This window comes from Borostomias antarcticus (genome assembly GCF_949987555.1).
Source record: "Borostomias antarcticus genome assembly, chromosome: 29".
NCBI classification, from domain to species: domain Eukaryota; kingdom Metazoa; phylum Chordata; class Actinopteri; order Stomiiformes; family Stomiidae; genus Borostomias; species Borostomias antarcticus.
The window spans coordinates 3,408,464-3,427,545 of record NC_140262.1 but is presented as its reverse complement, the minus strand read 5'-3'; the positions used below and the strand labels follow the sequence as shown (position 1 = coordinate 3,427,545).

General features: G+C 48.3%; 2 protein-coding genes across 2 annotated transcripts; both read right to left on the bottom strand.

The window, feature by feature from the left end:
• Positions 1 to 1,375: 1,375 nt before the first annotated feature.
• mki67 (marker of proliferation Ki-67) lies at positions 1,376 to 10,773 on the bottom strand (the record flags this gene model as incomplete). The annotated part of the gene is made up of 14 exons (XM_084459861.1): positions 1,376 to 1,407; positions 1,599 to 1,715; positions 1,821 to 2,132; positions 3,738 to 4,397; positions 4,512 to 4,655; positions 4,773 to 4,950; positions 5,067 to 5,185; positions 5,287 to 5,710; positions 5,827 to 6,050; positions 6,432 to 7,232; positions 7,663 to 7,712; positions 7,852 to 7,967; positions 8,058 to 8,139; positions 10,685 to 10,773. 14 exons carry the CDS (start codon positions 10,771 to 10,773, stop codon positions 1,376 to 1,378), a joined length of 3,348 nt encoding a protein of 1,115 aa, XP_084315987.1.
• A 3,608-nt stretch (positions 10,774 to 14,381) lies between these two features.
• Positions 14,382 to 17,659, bottom strand: LOC311326882 (retinoic acid receptor alpha-like; the record flags this gene model as incomplete). Its single annotated transcript, XM_084459860.1, has 6 exons — positions 14,382 to 14,873; positions 15,085 to 15,243; positions 15,912 to 16,116; positions 16,385 to 16,561; positions 17,101 to 17,261; positions 17,572 to 17,659. The coding sequence occupies 6 exons, from the start codon at positions 17,657 to 17,659 to the stop codon at positions 14,677 to 14,679; spliced, it is 987 nt and encodes a 328-aa protein (XP_084315986.1). The 3' UTR covers positions 14,382 to 14,676.
• Between the last annotated feature and the right edge of the window lie 1,423 nt (positions 17,660 to 19,082).

Below are 19,082 nucleotides of genomic sequence, written 5' to 3'. Positions count from 1 at the left end.
TGGGCTTTGAAGTGCAGCCTGGATCTGGAAGGGGTTTCTCCTCAGGAGCCAAAACCTCCATGGTCTCCACCGGGGCTTCGACATTGTTGGTCAAATCACTTTGTGCAACTCTGCGTCTTCCAGATTGTCTGACAGGATTTGGAAGGGTTGGAATGATCACCTCATTTTTCTTCGCTCTCCTACCTCTTCCTAAAACAGTTGGAGCAGTGGCCTCTTTGATTTCACTTGTCAATTCTTTCTCATTGTCAGTCGGTTCTGGGTCTTGTGCCGTTTCTGCCTTTGTCACTTCAGTTGTCTTCAGTGTAGAGGTGCTGTTGGTTGCCTCAACCTTCTCCTCTGTGACCTCCATTTTAGGTGGATCTACAGCATCAGTTTGAGAGGTCGTCTCCATGCTGTTCGATGGAACAGACACAGGTTCTGAGAAATAAAAGGGTAAGATAATTAGTGATATACCATTTAAATCTTACGCTGTTGAACAGGGAGTTTAGTCCCTCAAACAAAACAAAATACTTTGAAATAAATGAAAATGTACCAAGTCCCTCAAACTCAATATAAGATTTATGAATAAATATAAACGTACGCTCCACCGCCAACTCTCTGGCCTCCATTTTAGGTGAGTCTACAGCATCTGTTTGAGAAGTACTCTGCATGTCATCTGATGGAACAGACACATCCTCTCCGCACACCACTTGTGGTTCTGAAAAATACAATTAGTTAGAGAATTAGTCATTTCAACCTTAGGACGGGGAGTCATTCAGCAAGATTACTGTTAGACAAAAGAGCTTCATGAATAAAAACTCACGCTCTGTGGTCAAATCGGACACACAATCTGCAGAGATGGGAACCACTTCAGTTTGTTCAGTAGAATTTGGCTTGGGCTTCCTTCCTCTTCTGGGTCTCTCCACGGGGACATCTCGAGTTTGCTCCAGGCTCACGGCCATCTCTGCTGGAGGAACTTCGTCACTCATGGCTTCAACAGAGTTCTCCTGCACTGTTTCAGTTTGCTCGACAGATGACTGTTTGGCCTTTCTGCCTCTCTTGGGCTTTGAAGCGCAGTCTGGATCTGGAAGGGGTTTCTCCTCAGGAGCCAAAACCTCCATGGTCTCCACAGGGGCTTCGACATTGTTGGTCAAATCACTTTGTGCAACTCTGCGTCTTCCAGATTGTCTGACAGGATTTGGAAGGGATGGATTGATCACCTCATTTTTCTTCGCTCTCCTACCTCTTCCTAGAACAGTTGGAGCAGTGGCCTCTTTGATTTCAGTCGGTTCTGGGTCTTGTGCCGTTTCTGCCTTTGTCACTTCAGTTGTCTTCAGTGTAGAGGTGCTGTTGGTTGCCTCAACCTTCTCCTCTGTGACCTCCATTTTAGGTGGATCTACAGCATCAGTTTGAGAGGTCGTCTCCATGCTGTCCGATGGAACAGACACAGGTTCTGAGAAATAAAAGGGTAAGATAATTAGTGATATACCATTTAAATCTTACGCTGTTGAACAGGGAGTTGTTTAGTCCCTCAAATACAACAAAATACTTTGAAATAAATAAAAATGTACCAAGTCCCTCAAACTCAATATAAGATTTATGAATAAATATAAACGTACGCTCCGTCGCCAACTCTGTGGCCTCCATTTTAGGTGAGTCTACAGCATCTGTTTGAGAAGTACTCTGCATGTCATCTGATGGAACAGACACATCCTCTCCGCACACCACTTGTGGTTCTGAAAAATACAATTAGTTAGAGAATTAGTCATTTATACCTTTGGACGGGGAGTCATTCAGCAAGATTACTGTTAGACAAAAGAGCTTCATGAATAAAAACTCACGCTCTGTGGTCAAATCGGACACACAATCTGCAGAGATGGGAACCACTTCAGTTTGTTCAGTAGAATTTTGCTTGGGCTTCCTTCCTCTTCTGGGTCTCTCCACGGGGACATCTGGAGTTTGCTCCAGGCTCACGGCCATCTCTGCTGGAGGAACTTCGTCACTCATGGCTTCAACAGAGTTCTCCTGCACTGTTTCAGTTTGCTCGACAGATGACTGTTTGGCCTTTCTGCCTCTCTTGGGCTTTGAAGTGCAGCCTGGATCTGGAAGGGGTTTCTCCTCAGGAGCCAAAACCTCCATGGTCTCCACCGGGGCTTCGACATTGTTGGTCAAATCACTTTGTGCAACTCTGCGTCTTCCAGATTGTCTGACAGGATTTGGAAGGGTTGGAATGATCACCTCAGTTTTCTTCCCTCTCTGACCTCTTCCTAGAACAGTTGGAGCAGTGGCCTCTTTGATTTCACTTGTCAACTCTTTCTCATTGTCAGTCGGTTCTGGGTCTTGTGCCGTTTCTGCCTTTGTCACTTCAGTAGTCTTCAGTGTAGAGGTGCTGTTGGTTGCCTCAACCTTCTCCTCTGTGACCTCCATTTTAGGTGGATCTACAGAATCAGTTTTAGAGGTAGTCTGCATGTCTTCTGATGGAACAGACACATCCTCTGTGTGCTCTTCACAAACAACTCGTGGTTCTGGAAAATAAATAAAAAGGGAGAGAATTTGTGATTTAACATTTCAATTTGAACATGTTGAACAGGAAGTCCTTCAGTTCCTCAGACAAAATATTAGACATATAAATAAGAACTTACGCTCTGTCACCAACTCTGTCTCCTCCATTTTAGGTGGATCTGCAGCATCAGTTTTAGAGGTAGTCTGCATGTCTTCTGATGGAACAGACACATCCTCTGTGTGCTCTTCACACACCACTTGTGGATCTGAAATGAAAGGGTAAGATCATTTGTGATTTTAACCATTTCAAATGTTAAGATGTTGAACAGGAAGTCATTCAGTTCCTCTCAAACTATGAGACAAATAAATAAAAACATACCCTCTGTCGCCAACTCTGTCTTCTCTGTGACCTCCATTTTAGGTGGATCATTGTCAGTCGGTTCTGGGTCTTGTGCCGTTTCGGCCATAGACACTTCAGTAGTCTTCAGTATAGAGGTACTGTTGGTTGCTTCAACCTTCTCCTCTGTGGCCTCCATTTTAGGTGGATCTGCAGCATCTGTTTGAGAGGTAGTCTGCATGCCTTCTGATGGAACAGACACATCCTCTGTGTGCTCTTCACAAACCACTTGTGGTTCTGGAAAATAAATAAAAAGGGAGAGAGAATTAGTGATTTAACATTTGAATTTGAACAAAGCAAAAGACTTGGAAATAAATAAAAACGTACTTAGTTCCTCAAACTAAATATAAGATTTATGAATGAATATAAACGTACGCTCCGTCGCCAACTCTGTGTCCTCCATTTTAGGTGAGTCTACAGCATCTTGAGAGGAACTCTGCATGTCATCTGATGGAACAGACACATCCTCTCCACACACCACTTGTGGTTCTGAAAAATATAATAAGTGAGAGAATTAGTCATTTCAACCTCAGGACAGGGAGTCATTCAGAAAAATTACTGTTAGACAAAAGAGCTTTATGAATAAATAAAAAAAACTCACGCTCTGTGGTCAAATCGGACACACAATCTGCAGGGATGGTTTCCTCTTGAACCTGAAAACAACATACATGTTTAGTATATGTAATGAAAGTAAAGGTAAGGACTTAGAAAGCTGTTAAAGCGATACATAGCGTTTTCTATGTAAAGGTCCAAATAACGCGATGTATTGCTTTAAAGTGTCAATACAACACAACGCGCAAACCCATTTCAGGAAAGTAGAGTGAACCCACCAGTTCCTGCATAGATGTTTGCGTAACACCCTTCACATCTTCAACAGGAACGCCCTCATCCTTCAGGTCTGTCATCGCTTCCTCGATGCTAGTTGCACAAACCAGCGGGGAGCTTTCCACCATCGGGGCATTCGTCTCGTCCTTCAGCTCTGGAAGATCTTCACCAGGTTCTTCCTTGTGTTTGGGAGTCGCCAGAAGCTCCTTCACACCATCAAGGCCAGCTTCTTCAGAACCCTTGGGTGCTCTTGGAGTCTTCAACAGTTTCCCTCTGAGGTCCTCCACTGGTTCTACCCTCTGCCTTGGCGTCTTCATGATCCTCTTCACACCAGTGAGACAGTCGGGCTGTTCAGGTTTCTGCTTGGGAGTCTTCAGGATGTTTCCTCTGAGGTCCTCCACTGGTTCCACCCTCTGCTTTGGCGTCTTCATGATCCTCTTCACACCAGTGAGACAGTCGGGCTGTTCAGGTTTCTGCTTGGGAGTTGACACCTCAGTCTTGGACACTTGATCGTCAGAGGGCATCTCCAAGGCAGGGATAAAGTGGGGACTGTCTTCAGCTTCATCCTCAGCAGCAACCTCACCGATGAAACTAGATTCTTGATTATCCTGGAGGAGCCGACTGACTGCATCGCTGTTATATATTCCCGGTTTTGCTGTAGAAACGACATTCAATGGAGACACCAGCATCTCGCCTGTCCCAGACAATAGGAAAGAAAACATTTTGAGATACAATGTCACATACAAACTATACCAAATCCCCTATACCCATCCCCTTACACCCCCTTGGGATTGTAAAAACATCATACCAGTTTCCTCAGGAGTGTTCATCACCGATGTTTCGATCATAAATGTAGACTGGGTCGTCTGGGGAGTCTTGAGGCCACTCTGGTCACTGGCAACTGATTTCCTCTGCCTTGAATGTGCAGGGGTGTGGAATATTTCTGCAATTCCTGCAACCACAGATAAATACTTCAGGTTTATGTATGCAAGGCACGGTGCGATACAACGCACGCTTAAGATTATTTAACAAAATACATAAAAGGAATAGCAGCCATGGAAAATGTTACCAGTCAAATCCTCATCCATCTTCATGTTCTTTTGGAGCAGGGCAGCGTTGTAGACGAGCTTTGGGGCACCTCCAGTTGGCTGAATGGCCTTCAGTTTGTGAGCTTTCCCGACAAAAATTGTCACAGGTGAATCTGCATGACCCGTGCTGACTTGATCCTTGTGATTTCTTGCAGGGGTCTAGACAAGACAATAAAATTAGCAAGTTAGTATATTGTTCAGAATTATTACCATGTAACAGATTCATGTTGTTCAGTGTCATGTTGCAAAGGGCAGAAAAGACCATTTTAACTTACCTTGGGCTCAGGTACAGGAGCCTTTTTAGTTGTGATGCCTTTGATCGTTTTCTTGGTTGTGACAACCTTTTGGGACTTCGTCTGACCAAACTTCACAATATCAGCCCAGGAATTCACAACTTAATACACAAAAAAAACCGAACAACATTAGGTTACAAAAACAGTACTTTTCCAAACTAGATTACGGAAGATGATACAGGACAGATAACTGGGTCCTAACCTTTCATAGATGCCCGTGACACTCCACTTCTTCGGTTGCGCATAACCTCCACAGCACTCTTCATGGTATTTCTGGGTGTTTTCTTGACCGCTTTCATGCTCTTGCGTCTCACTATTGGGGCTGCGGTGACGGGCTTCTGTGGGACGGAGTCTTGCCCTGCCACGGGTGACGGGGTGCTCACGCGGGAGACCGAGAAGCGGCCTTGCACGGTGGCCGTCTGGTTTGGTTTACTGCGTGGCATATCACTACTCTTGGCGGGGGATGGAGTCTTGACAGCTGCAGGAAGGGACTTCCTGCCAGGGGAGCTCTTGGTGTCCTGTTTTCCCGGAGATGGGGTCTTAGCCTTGGTTTTCGGGGACTTCTCCTTCGCCGGGGATGGGGTTTTAGCTTTGGCCTTTGGTGATTTCTTGGCAGGTGAGGGAGTCTTGCAAGATGACGCAGAAAATAAAGAATTAATTGAATGCGAGTGAAAAGTGCATCAAAATCAACACAATTGAAATTTGTCATCATGAACAGAAAACCTGTGTTATTGCATCATACCTTTATCAGGCCAATGACAGAGGCTCTTCTGAGGAGAGACTGTTTGTCCTTAGCGACACAAAGACTTCGTCTAGGAGTGGCGCCTTTGCGCAGGGGAGAGTCAGGAGGCATTCGTTTGTCGAACAATTCTGGTCTTAAATGACCTCCAAAGGAAACACTCTTTCTCTTCCCCTCGGTTGCAAGTTCTTCACTTCTCTTTCTCTTCTTTGATGATGGTTCTTTATCTAAAAAAGTATATAATACATTTTTAAGTGCCACGACAGAATATTTCTTGTCAGCCACTGTCACACCTAAATGTCACATTAATTTGGCAAACGCACAGCAGCCATGGCATTTGTTATGAAGGTGGGGTATATGGGGGGTCATTAAGCTATCCACAAGGACACTTAAAAGAAAAACATGTTTTTGGTAGGGATGAGTTAGTAAGATAGTCTGTGATGCAAATATCAGTTACTCTTTTTAAGAACAACGTTAGCAGATATTTAGATACCTCCAAATCAGACACATTAGACGCAAGTAGTATGTTATCTGTTCATTTTTCATATCAACTCCAAAGTGATTCATGATTACTAAGATGACCAAGAAAAACATAGCAACAAACTCACCGACGACGACGGCGGTCTCCTCGAGTGCCCGAAGCCCCTCTTGGACTTGAAGCTTCCTCTCGGCAGTTCTCGGTGAGGTCCTCAGAGAACGAGCGGGCTCCGTCTTCGGAGTACTGGGCAGAGACTCCACAGGCACCGTGTCATGGTTGTCACTTGAGGTGACAGAATGAGTGGGGAGCTCAGGCTCCTCGGGTTGGGGCGCTGACTCCTTACTCCTCCTCCTTGTTGGGGTCTTGGGAATTTCTGCGGTCTCTTCCACCGGAGTGGTGTTGGCTTCAACAGTGGTTCTGGGCTTTGAAGAGCGCCTCTTGATTTTCGGAGTTCCCTGAATCGGGGTGGTCACTGCGGCGTCTTCCACTGGCCTTTGCTCCTCTGGTGCTGGCACATTCATCTCAGCAAGCTGGACTTGGAGGGACTCCCTCTTCTTCTGAGATGATTTGGGGGTCACTTCACTCTTGACTTCCTCCTCAGACTTACCCTCGTGGTCAGGGGTGTCAGCCGACACCTCCGTCTCTGGCTTCTTGGCCGCGCTTTGGACATCTGAGGGAACGGCAAACTCCTCCACTCTCGCTTTCTTGGCTGAAACTGGTTTCGGTGTGCAAAACCTTGAAACGGGCGTTTGAGGTTGACTTCCGGGCGGCTTCCACGTGGTCTTTGAGTCAAGGCTCTTTTTGACCATTTGATAGAGCTCACAGAAGGGGGAGGCCGTCTTGTTCTGGTCGAGACTTCCATCTTCCTCAGCCTTCTCTGAGGTTTTTTGCAGCAACTTGACAGTGTTGGTTCCATCTTTCAAACAGGCGTCTACACATGATGGAAGAGGAAATGAATACAACACATAAAAATTGCGTTTTGCCAGACTAGAATCACCCGAGTTCAAACCAAGTTCTCTAAGGTATTAAGCAAAAACTAAAGCCAGGATTACCCGAGGTCAAATCAGACTTCTTGTTTTCTTCAGTCAAAACTGTGTTGATTTCTCTCACTTGCTGCTCCTGCGAGACCTGTGATTAGAGGTAGTTTTATCCATTAACAGGTACATCATACAGTTTTTGCTTCACACATCCCAAGGGCGGGAAAATGCGCACGTTTGGCAGGCACGCATACCTCACCTCCGCTGCTACAACTCCGTCTTCGGGAGAACACACATTAGAGAAACGCGATCATATTTAGCTATAAATCGTCAGGTTTGTCAGTTCTTGGACCTGTGGTGCTTCATGTGTAAATACCTTGTTACCAGTGGAGGATCTCCTCTTCTTTGGAGTGGGCGCTGGAGGGTACTCAAACCTGACATGGAAAACATCAAAGGTATCATCAGTATTTTGAGATGAGGTTAGTTGCCTATGTGCATAGGTGTAGCTGCGCCCAAATGATCTGAGAGCAGGACATGTTTAAAGTGTTTCCTTACTATTACTGACTCACTCACCTGAAAGAACGATCGATAATAGTGATCACATCCCCGTGCTTCAAGCGTTCAGACTGCTGCAGAACCTCCCCATTGACACGGGTCGGATTCACAGAGCTCAGATTGGTTAAAATGACCTGTCGACACAAAGGTGAAATCTTTCAGCACAAAAAAATACATCACGCCAGCATATTGATACAGCTGCCCACTTTTAATCTTGTACTTACCTCTTTATTTTCATTCAAATCAATTCTGCAGTGCTCCTTGGAAACTTGGGCAAGTTGAATGCGAATATCACAATCAGGCTTCCTAAAAGACAAGATAGAAACACAAAAAATTATGATTTCAGCAATTGTTGTTCTAACCCATCTTTCCATCAAATAAATGATGTCGGCAGTTAGCTAGTAGCCTCAGTTAGATTTCAAACGTGAGTCAATCTAGCTAAAAGGACATGTTCAAAGGTGGCCAGTAAAAGAAAAGTTGACAGTGAAATTCAGCAATTCAAAGATGAATGGATTGAATGTGTTCATCATCCTTCCAACGAGAAAGAAGAAGAAACGGTAATGTAGCTAAATCTCGTCATGAGTGGCACTTTGAAATGCCACTGTGAAACAAAGCAGTTATTTTGAAGCGACCCTTCTTCAGAGTTCATCATATCAAGCCACGTCTCTCATTAAGCAAGTGTTTGACAATGTACAATAATAAAGGAGAGAAAATGAGACAGGGGGTGAGGAGGGGAGACAGGAGATAAGGGCAAAGGAAGCAGGAGGAGAGAAAAGGAGACAGGGGGTGAGGAGGGGAGACAGGGGGGGAGGAGGGGAGACAGGAGGGGAGACAGGGGGTGAGGAGGGGAGACAGGGGGGGAGGAGGGGAGACAGGAGGGGAGACAGGGGGTGAGGAGGGGAGACAGGAGGGGAGGAGGGGAGACAGGAGGGGAGACGGGAGATAAGGGCAAAGGAAGCAGGAGGAGAGAAAGGGAGACAGGAGGTGAGGAGGAGACAGGAAGGGAGTCAGGAGGAGGTGTCTCTTAACAAACTGACCTTTGTCTTACTGAAACATTTTAATTGTTGACCTTTAAGATGTGTATTTGAGTACCCCTGGTATAGCAAAACAATCAAATAAATAGCCTACTACTCGCAGTTCTAAGTACTCAAAACTCCAGAGATTTTGCCAAATATAGTCATATTGATCAGATGAAAACATGTCTGCTGTCACAGAGAGGGATTCAGAGGCCTAGAACTTCTTAATATTACATACATTTAGTGTTACATTCTTGTGTGGAATTTTGAGTTTGAAATATGTTGCACTCAAATGATTCTAATTAGTGTAAAAACAACGTGTACATTATTATATTAAAGAGAGCATGGTAATTGGCCTGGAGTTTGAGTCACCTCTTCTGGAAAACAGTTTCCCTCATCACAGGGTTTAACAAAATCAACTTTAGTTTTCACTAAACCCGCTTTGTGGAACACGCACCACTGTTGCTGCACATGTGAGCCGCAGCTACGACGAGCTACTCGTCGACTGACGTCAGCAACAAAAAGCCCGCCTCTTTAACATTTCAAATGCCAGCAGACAACCTTGAACAACCAGGGCTGCCAAGGCTCACGCGCTGAGCGCTAGACACGCATTTCAGCCTCACGCTCACACTTCACAATTCTCACGCGGAGAAAAAACCAACCGCTAAATACTAGCAGTTCAATGTTCATGGGACCTTTATTTTGAAATTACTTGAAGGAACGTTATTTTTGCCTCCCTGTCGTTCTTGGTGTTCAAAGAAGGCTCCTCAAATCTACCCAGCGGGGTGAGAGAGAGCCGTCTCGGGGTGAGAGAGATCCGTCTCGGGGTGAGAGAGAGCCGTCTCGGGGTGAGAGAGAGCCGTCTCGGGGTGAGAGAGAGCCGTCTCGGGGTGGGAGAGAGCCGTCTCGGGGTGAGAGAGAGCCGTCTCGGGGTGAGAGAGAGAGCCGTCTCGGGGTGAGAGAGAGCCGTCTCGGGGTGGGAGAGAGAGCCGTCTCGGGGTGAGAGAGAGCCGTCTCGGGGTGAGAGAGAGCCGTCTCGGGGTGAGAGAGAGCCGTCTCGGGGTGGGAGAGAGCCGTCTCGGGGTGGGAGAGAGGGCCGTCTCGGGGTGGGAGAGGGCCGTCTCGGGGGTGAGAGAGGGCCGTCTCGGGGTGGGAGAGAGCCGTCTCGGGGTGAGAGAGAGCCGTCTCGGGGTGGGAGAGAGCCGTCTCGGGGGTGAGAGAGGGCCGTCTCGGGGTGAGAGAGAGCCGTCTCGGGGTGAGAGAGAGCCGTCTCGGGGTGAGAGAGAGCCGTCTCGGGGTGAGAGAGAGCCGTCTCGGGGTGAGAGAGAGCCGTCTCGGGGGGAGAGAGAGCCGTCTCGGGGGGAGAGAGAGCCGTCTCGGGGGGAGAGAGAGCCGTCTCGGGGTGAGAGAGAGCCGTCTCGGGGTGAGAGAGAGCCGTCTCGGGGTGAGAGAGAGCCGTCTCGGGGTGAGAGAGAGCCGTCTCGGGGTGAGAGAGAGAGCCGTCTCGGGGTGAGAGAGAGCCGTCTCGGGGTGAGAGAGAGCCGTCTCGGGGTGGGAGAGAGCCGTCTCGGGGTGAGAGAGAGAGCCGTCTCGGGGTGAGAGAGAGCCGTCTCGGGGTGAGAGAGAGCCGTCTCGGGGTGAGAGAGAGCCGTCTCGGGGTGGGAGAGAGCCGTCTCGGGGGGTGGGGGGGTGTTATAGTCCCGTACATAGATATGGGAATCTAGTAGAAATAATGAACCAGGACACCAACTGTAGTAGTAGGCTACTGTACTACTAGTCCTGTTGATTGTCACACTTCAGTTGGACAGGACGGGCAACTACTAAACGATTCTTACCTCCCGAACAAACACGACGCAGTGAGGGGGAATTCACACCCGTCTATTCCGCTCCTTTTGATCACAACTATTTTCCCGTGCAGAGGCATCGTATTCAGAGTCAACGTTACCTGAAAGCAGAGAACAGACAAAAGCGTGAGACAACCAAGCAAATGTAACGTTATCTAGATATACACACTGTACACATATTCTTAAACTGTAACTTCAGATTTCTTGATCTGACAAAGTTCAGCTTAAACTAGCTCGCAATAATTATAATAATTATTGCAATAACTTGCAATAATTGTACCTGATTAACCAGAGAAGTCTAAGAACATGGTCAAAGGTTCAACCCGACCATGTGCTATAATGCAACTCTCTCCAAACGTGGCAGCTAGCTAGGCAACATTACGCAAGCAAACAAACAGTTAACCGATCTAACTCAATGACTGAGCCAGATGTGGAAGTATTTCGCTATTAATGCAATAACAGAATACAGATATACTTGGAAATAAATGGGAAAGAAAAAGTTAGCTTAGCACTAAGCCTAGCTAGCCCTCGGTATCAGCATGGTAACGTTACCTGGTAGACAGTTCAAAGACTTGAGCCGCTGATCATCCATACACGTCTACAGGACAATATAGATCCTCTATTAATATATCAGAGATTGAGTATACATCAGAAAATATGTATCTATCACTCTTACTACACGCCTTACTTCCCTAGCTAGCTAAACTCTCTCGCTAATACCAGCTAGTGAATGTGGATCTAACCTACTACGACCTGGTTTCTGTGTTACGTTGGATCCCTCCGCCAAATGTATTTCCTTATTAAAACATTGTTGCGCACACATGGATTTGCAATGTACCACTACAATGTTAATAACATCATGTTGTGTTATTGTATACCCGTCTTTATATCTAAATATTATGTATAAAATGTATGTACCTAACACGAGGGACTATTTTGTTTACAAATCCAGCGGAGCAATTCTTTCACGATGGGACAGACGGCCATTTGAAAATGTTCGAAATTCCGCGCGAAGACTTCCTATTGGCTGTGAATACTGAGAAGGGACAACCCACAAAGTAGGACAGGTCGATTTCTGTAGACCCATGGATGTGTGTACCAGGCGTGTGGTTTGTTACTTTAAAACCAGAGAATCATGACTTAAGATCTTCTAAGATCTCCTTTTAGTTCTATTAATACATCCATGCTTAAGATCCACCGCGGTCAGAGACTCCAGGCCTATAAAATCCCTTGAAAGGATAACTTCAGAGGTAGCCTATATACAGTGTGCATCTCAGAAATTTAGTATATTGTTGAAAAAAGTCCATTATTTTCCGTAATTTAATCCAAACAGTGAAACTTTCATGTATTCTAGATCCATTACACAAAGTGAAATATTTCAAACCTTTTTTGTTTTAATCTTTATGATTGCACAGTATGTTCATTTATACACAGTACTTGGTGGGGCTCCTTTAGCACAAATTACTGCATCAATATGGAGCGTGGCATGGAGAAAATCAGCCTTGAAATATTTCACTACTTGTGTAATGAATCTATAATATTAATGTTACACTTTTTGAATTAAATTACGGAAAATAATGAACTTTCCACAATATTCTAATTTTCTTAGATGCAGGCTACCTTCACACGTGGCTTAGCACAATTCAAAGAAAATCCCCTAGATGGCAGTATATGATTATTTCTCTGTTCATTCAATACATCCATGGTTCATCCTGTTTGCATCGTGAGGGTAGTTTGATAAGCATTCAACACTGCAATCAGGCTGCAATAAACACAGCACACACATTCAATAATTATTAAATGTTGGTTTTATTTTGTTTTAAGTCGCCTGATAATCTTGACAAAATTGCAACATATTCCATACTTCTCAAACCGAGGGTGCGTTGCTATTCCAGATAAGCTGTGGAGGGAAAACTTGTGCGCTGTTCTGAACAGATTTAGTCCTGATTGACGAAAGCAGCTTTGAACATACAAGAAAAGAAGAGCACATTTATGATTCTCAGACTCTGAGACTCCATTCTGATATCCTCTTCAGGAACACGTTGCTGGTCAGAGGACCAGTTTCTCTGCAAAGTCCCGATTCAAACAGGACTGACAGAAGTGATTGATGAGGACATCAGGGGCTCAGAAGCAGGTAGGTGTGTGTGTGTGTGTGTGTGTGGGGGGGGGGGGGGGGGGTAGTCCTCTGACAAGGAGCGAGGCAAAGCACACAGAATGATTCCTTCCTGAGACATCAGTGTGCTTGTGTTTGTGGTACAGTAATGACAATTTCAATTAGGTGTGTTTGTGTGTGTGTGAGAGAGAGGAGAGAGAGAGAGAGAGAGAGAGAGAGAGATAGAGAGAGCCAGCTTTAGTGGTGCTGATGACTTGGCTAATGTGAATCACAGGTGTCATTTCTCTGGATTCAACCAAATGTCACAGATTGCTACAAAAGTGTCCTGGGGCTGCGTTGTGAGGGCGTAGTCCACATGAGGGCGTGTGTACGAACACAGAAAAGCCACGCGTTTCTTCTTCACCTCCCCGTATATTCCTCTTTTCTCAAATTCCTGTCAGTGTTGTAACCATACTGCGCCTATAGTTGATGCCTTGCAATCAACAACTTGCATTCACCTCTCTTCTCACACAAACAACATTATTTTCCATAACACGGCACTTCTCTTCTGTAACAAGGCCAAAAGCCAAGTTCCATAACTTAATGCTTAATCGTATTTTGATGATTTATGTAATACACCTGTTGAACAGTGTGGGGGGAAAAGTGAAAGTATTTGTTGTTTTCAACCACCCTGGTGGTTTCCATTAGCATGTCTGTAATCCAGGAAGACACCAAATATGGATGCGTTTCCTTCAGGAAAATGTGCTCAGAATGTATTTTTGTCTTGAAACACAAAAATCTATAAACAAAACACATAAAAGGTATTCTTTTGAAAATCAGGTGAAGGTTAAACTCTTCATAGTTTAAAGAAATGAATACAGCTTATATACACAAACTCAAAGGCTACTTAAAATACACCTTAATAAAGAATCTTCATTAATTTGATTTCTTGAAGGACCTGTGACCATATCATACAACCACGTTCATACAATCATTTTTTTTCCATTCTCTTTGCAGCAAAAAGAAATAAAAAGACAAAGGAGAGAAAAGCAACCCAGCCTGGAATAGTGATATTTATCGTGACTCTTTTCCTGTGCATGTGTCTGTAAATCGAGAAGGAATTGCAGCTTCTTTACTTTCGTTAATGAGAACAACATCGGTTTGTGATAAAAACAACGGAACATCTCTCTTTTGATACTCTTGATGAATATGAAAAGATTAAATCTGTGGAGGAACAGTTTCTAATCTCAGAAAATGTCTTCTTTTTTTTCTTTTTTTTTTAACCTGTCATTCCGTCATGGACAAGTCAATCACAATAGTTCCTTACTTTTCTATATATATTTATATATCTTTTGTACGAAATCTGTTTTTCGAAGTTGGAAAAGGAGAAAGACCCAGTCTTTAGGTGCGGTCTTCCACAAGTCCGTTTGTGTCCCGCTTCCGTCCCCCGCCACAACAACGAGAAAAAGTGTCAGGTGTTAGTCTGTCCGCTCGTCCACTCTGTCTGTCTGTCTGTCCCCCCCCCCCCCCCGCCCCCCTCCATAGAACGAGCCTCCGCAGCTCTGACTGGGCCCCCCCCCCATTCACATCCATCAGTCCTTCAGGGAAAGAGCGAGCGAGAGAGAGAGAGAGAGAGAGAGAGAGCGAGGGAGCAGGACGGAGGAGTTAGCAGGGTTTTACAGTATTGTCTCTCACAGGGAACCCCGCCTCCACCGCCTGCCGTCTGAAAGGGGGGAGGGGACACGCCAGTCTCTGTGTACGCTCGGTGTCTGGCCCCTCCCTCGGGCCACAGGACGTGGGGGGGGGGCGTTGAGAAGAGGGAGCGAGGGAGAGGGATGAGGAGGAGGTGAGGGGGGGGGTTGTGTGTGTGTGGGGTGGGGTGGGGGGGGCGCTACGGCGACTGCGTGGCAGGACTGCTTTGGGCTGAGCTGGGGGACAGGCTGGGGCTGCAGCTCCCTGGGGGGGGCCCGCTGCTCCGGGACCCCGTGGCCCCGCTCTCCAGGCCCTCAGAGTTCTCCAGCATCTCCTGGATGAGCGGCGGCATGGAGCCCGGGATCTCCATCTTCAGCGTGATGACTCGCTCCGCTCCTGGGGCGGGGGGGGGGGAGAGGTTAGAGAGGCAGGGTCAAGGCAGTGGGGCCATAGAAGCCACCATATACCTGTGTCTTTCAATACGTCTTCAGTTAGAGCTCTCTGGACGTATGACCTCGCGAAACCATCCAGAGCTACAGCCGCCCCTCGTGTGTGTGTGTGTGTGTGTGCGTGTGTGTCTGTGTGTCTGTGTGTGGTGGCGTCTCACCTTTAGCGCTGATGCTTCTCAGGTCGGTGATCTTCATCAGCATCTTGGGGAACATGTGTGGTTTGTGCGGCCTCCTCTTCCTCACGTAGATCTTCAGCGCCTCCAGGAGGGGTTCCTGCAGAACGTCCACCTTGTCCGCCTGCTCCAGGTCCTGGCGATCTGTACAGTCGCCAACGCAACGCAAACACCACACCCCAATGTCAATATTGAGCATTTTACCGACACCACAGTCAATATTACCTGCACTTTTCATGTTAGCCACAAGAGGGAGTTCAGTGACTACAGTATCGTCCCTGAGCCCAAGTCCACATATTAACTGTGTCAAAAAAACAACACTATTCAATACCTGAAAATAAAAGTATATGCTTTCAATTGCTATGTTTACGGGTAAAACAGACAGACCAGAATGCCATGCTGTAAAAGCTTGTCTGGACGCCACTCTATGATGCGCTGAGTGACTGCCAGCCCGTTCTAAGGGGGCGATCACACCTGGAAAAGACGCTAGAAACGCGGACGCATCAAAGACGCTTGAACGCTTGAAACGCCTGGGCCAAATATGACGATGACGAAAATGGCGCTTCTCGCGTCTGACGCTCAAAAGTTGAAAATAGTTCAGCTTTTTTTTTTATTCAGCGTCTACAAACGCGCGTCAAAACTGACGCGCCTGCAAGAAAAGACGCTTGAAAGACGCCCGTCGAAAAAGACGCCGGAACGCCAGTCAGACGCGCCGTATCATAGGAAATCAACGGTTTTACTAGCGTCTCGTTTCTAGCGTCTTTCCCAGGTGTGATCGCCCCCCTAAGACAGTATACGAATGCCCGCAGTACCTCCGCACAGCAGACAGATGGCGCTCAGCAGCCCGGTTTCGGCGTCGTCCATCTCCAGGGGGAGGAGCTGGTTGGCGAAGGCGAACACCAGGTCGGTGAGCGGGCCGAAGCCAGCGTTGTGCATCTGCGTCCGGTTTAACGTCAGGCCGTCGGAGAACGTCATGGTGTCCTGCTCTGGCGTGTACCGCGTGCAGATCCGCAGAATCTGAGGGAGCGGAACACGGGATTGGTTGAGCTCGGCCCACAGTCACGCCCGCACCGGCCAATCAGAGCAGAGAGGCTCGTTGCGTACACAGAGCATATTGATAATCTGAAGAATAGTGGTCACTAATATTCATGCTGGTGAGCAACACAACGCTATAACACGCACGCACACACACTCAACCACACACACACACACACACACACACACACACACACACACACACACTCAACCACACACACACACACAAACACACACAGGCCTCCCGTACCAGTATATCCAGACAGGCAGCTTTGAGGAGGGTGATCTGGTCGGCGATGGTGAGCGTGGTGAAGCCGGGAAGCTGTTTGGCGAACTCCACCGTCTTGATGATGCACTTGGTGGACAGCTCGCTGAACTTGTCCCACAGGTCCACGTCCAGGGACACGCGGCGCTCTGAGCTGTTACTCTGGAGGAGAGAGAGAGAGGGACGGAGGTTAGCGAGCGTGCAGACGTAGCGTGGGGTGTCATGGCCGGACACGCCGAACATGAAAACCTCTGACCAGAACCTCAAACCCCACAACTGTTGAAGGATTAGATCACGGGTTCCCAAACTCCATCAATGTGGGCCTCCCCTCTGAAAACAGTGACACACCCGCAGCCCCCCAAACCCCCAAATGTGTCCATTATGCAAGGCAGCGTTAGCTAGCCCATAACGCTACACAGCTAAGTTAGCTCGGTGGCACCTGCTGCTAGTTAACGTTATGACGTTTTCGCACAATACATTCATGCCTGCGGGGGAGGCTCTCTCTGCACTATCCACACATTTAGTATACATCTCTCCCATTATTTATTTAGATCTTCTGACCTTCACATTTCATTCATAAAAACCATAGATATTTCAAAAATAAAAAACATTTTTTTTTTCTAACCATCCCTCCGCGCCTCCCCTGAATTTCTTTGGGGCCCCCCAGGGGAGGCCCGCCACACACACACACACACACACACCGTAGTGTATTTCCCCAGCTGGCAGAGCGAGGGGAAGGTCTCCTGGTGGGCTTTGCGGACCCTGTCGATCATCTGCTCTGTGTCGGGGGTCAGGACGTAGCTCTCCGTGCACTCCTGCTTCTTCTCGTCCTTCTTCTTCTTGTTCCTGTCGTTCCTGACCGCTGAGGGGACACAGAGAGGGGGGGGGGGGTTAGGAGACGGGGCGGCCTTTTCACCCGGTGGAGCGCCAACATCAGTTATACGCAGGGAGGGGGGGGGGGGGGGGGGTCGAGGAAAATATAAAAGGGGGGAAAAAGATAAGACGACCACACGCCAAGCGCCTGGGGACGTCACCGCGCGCGCGAGTAGTGAAACAGCCGTCGGGGGCAGTTGCGGGGGTAGTTGCGGGGGTAGTTGTGTTGTGTTTATAGCGTGAAGCTGGGCGGGGCCGTGCGGACAGGTGAGGGAGGTTTAACGGCGAGGCGAGCGGACGCCAGAGGGACGGCGAGGTGGAACGGCGAGGTGGAACGCCCGGGCGACGCAGAGAGAAGCGCCAGCGCGCTAGAGGCTCTGCTTCCATTCCTAAGAGATGAACGATGCTGATTGGTCCCTCTGAGGGAGGGAGGGAGGGAGGGAGGGAGGGAGGGAGGGAGGGAGGGAGGGAGGGAGAGAGAGGGAGGGAGGGAGGGAGAGAGGAAGGGAGGGGAGAGAGGGAGAGAGGGAGGGAGAGAGGAAGGGAGGGGAGGGAGTGAGGAAGGGAGAGAGGAAGGGAGGGAGGGAGGGAGGGAGGGAGGGAGGGAGGGAGGGAGGGAGGGAGGGAGGGAGGGAGGGAGAGAGAGAGGGAGAGAGGGAGGGAGGGAGGGAGAGAGAGAGAGAGCGAGGGAGGGGAGTATAGAATATAATCGAGTGGAGGAAGAAAAAAAAGGAGTAATGTAAAGGGATGAGAACGCCGTCCCCTCCGGGCGATCTCACAGAGCGGAGGCGGCCGCGGCAGAAAGAACGCCACCGACCGTGTTTAGCATTGGAATCCCATTAAGAGGTATTTCCCCCCCCTTCTCTCCCTCTCTCTCTCTCTCTCTCTCTTCATCTCCCCTGCCCCCCGCCCCCTGGGGGGTGTTGAGGTGGGGGTTGGGCGTAGATGGGGGGTGCGGGGCAGGTGATGAATAGCGCTGGGGGATGAAGTCGTCCATAATGCTGACAAATTGCCGCTGCTTTCATTAGGGGTCCCTGGCTAATCTAATAACATAATATGACAAATATCCGGGTCGGTAATGGTTTAAAGGCCTCGGCTGAAGAGAAAACTCACCCTCCGGCGATCCCTCCTTCTGTCGAGCGTCCCGGCCCCCCCTCCCTGGGCGCCGCCCACCCCCACGCTCCCAGAACATACTTTATCTTGTGTGTTTTCATGTTAGTTAACTCTTAACTTCGACGAACGACCCCCCACCCCCGGTACTGATCCAGGACCGGATCATCTCCACTAACCCCCCCCCCACCCCCCCCCTCCGAGCCCCGTGGAGGAGAAGGAGAGGCCGGGGGGGGGGGTCCGGGCCTTAGCGCCTTTTCTCCCCGGCTCTGAGGGACACGCTGGCCCAGGGCCAGGGAGGGAGGCACCACACGGGGGCCGAGGCTCATTAATCAGCCCAGGGACAGGCCTCCCTCCCTGGGATGACACAGAGGGGGAGATGGAGGGGGGGGGGGGTGGTCTGGGTCCGGTAGTCACCCACCGCATTACTTGGCCACAGCGCACACACACACACACACACGCCATTTTAGCTCAGTACCGTACTCCTTTGAAGCGTCTACCTAAACGCCAGCTTTACACACGAGAGCGAGCTGCAAAATGGATCCCCCTCCGGCAGCTGCCTGTGAGGAAGCGGTGTGAGCCGCCTCATGTTCCGGCACATTCCTTCAAACGGTTTCCGATCAGACGAACGGCAAGAAGAAGAAGCGTTTTTTTGGGGGATGTTCAGATTTGAACTTAACCTCCCTGTCTGAACTGACAC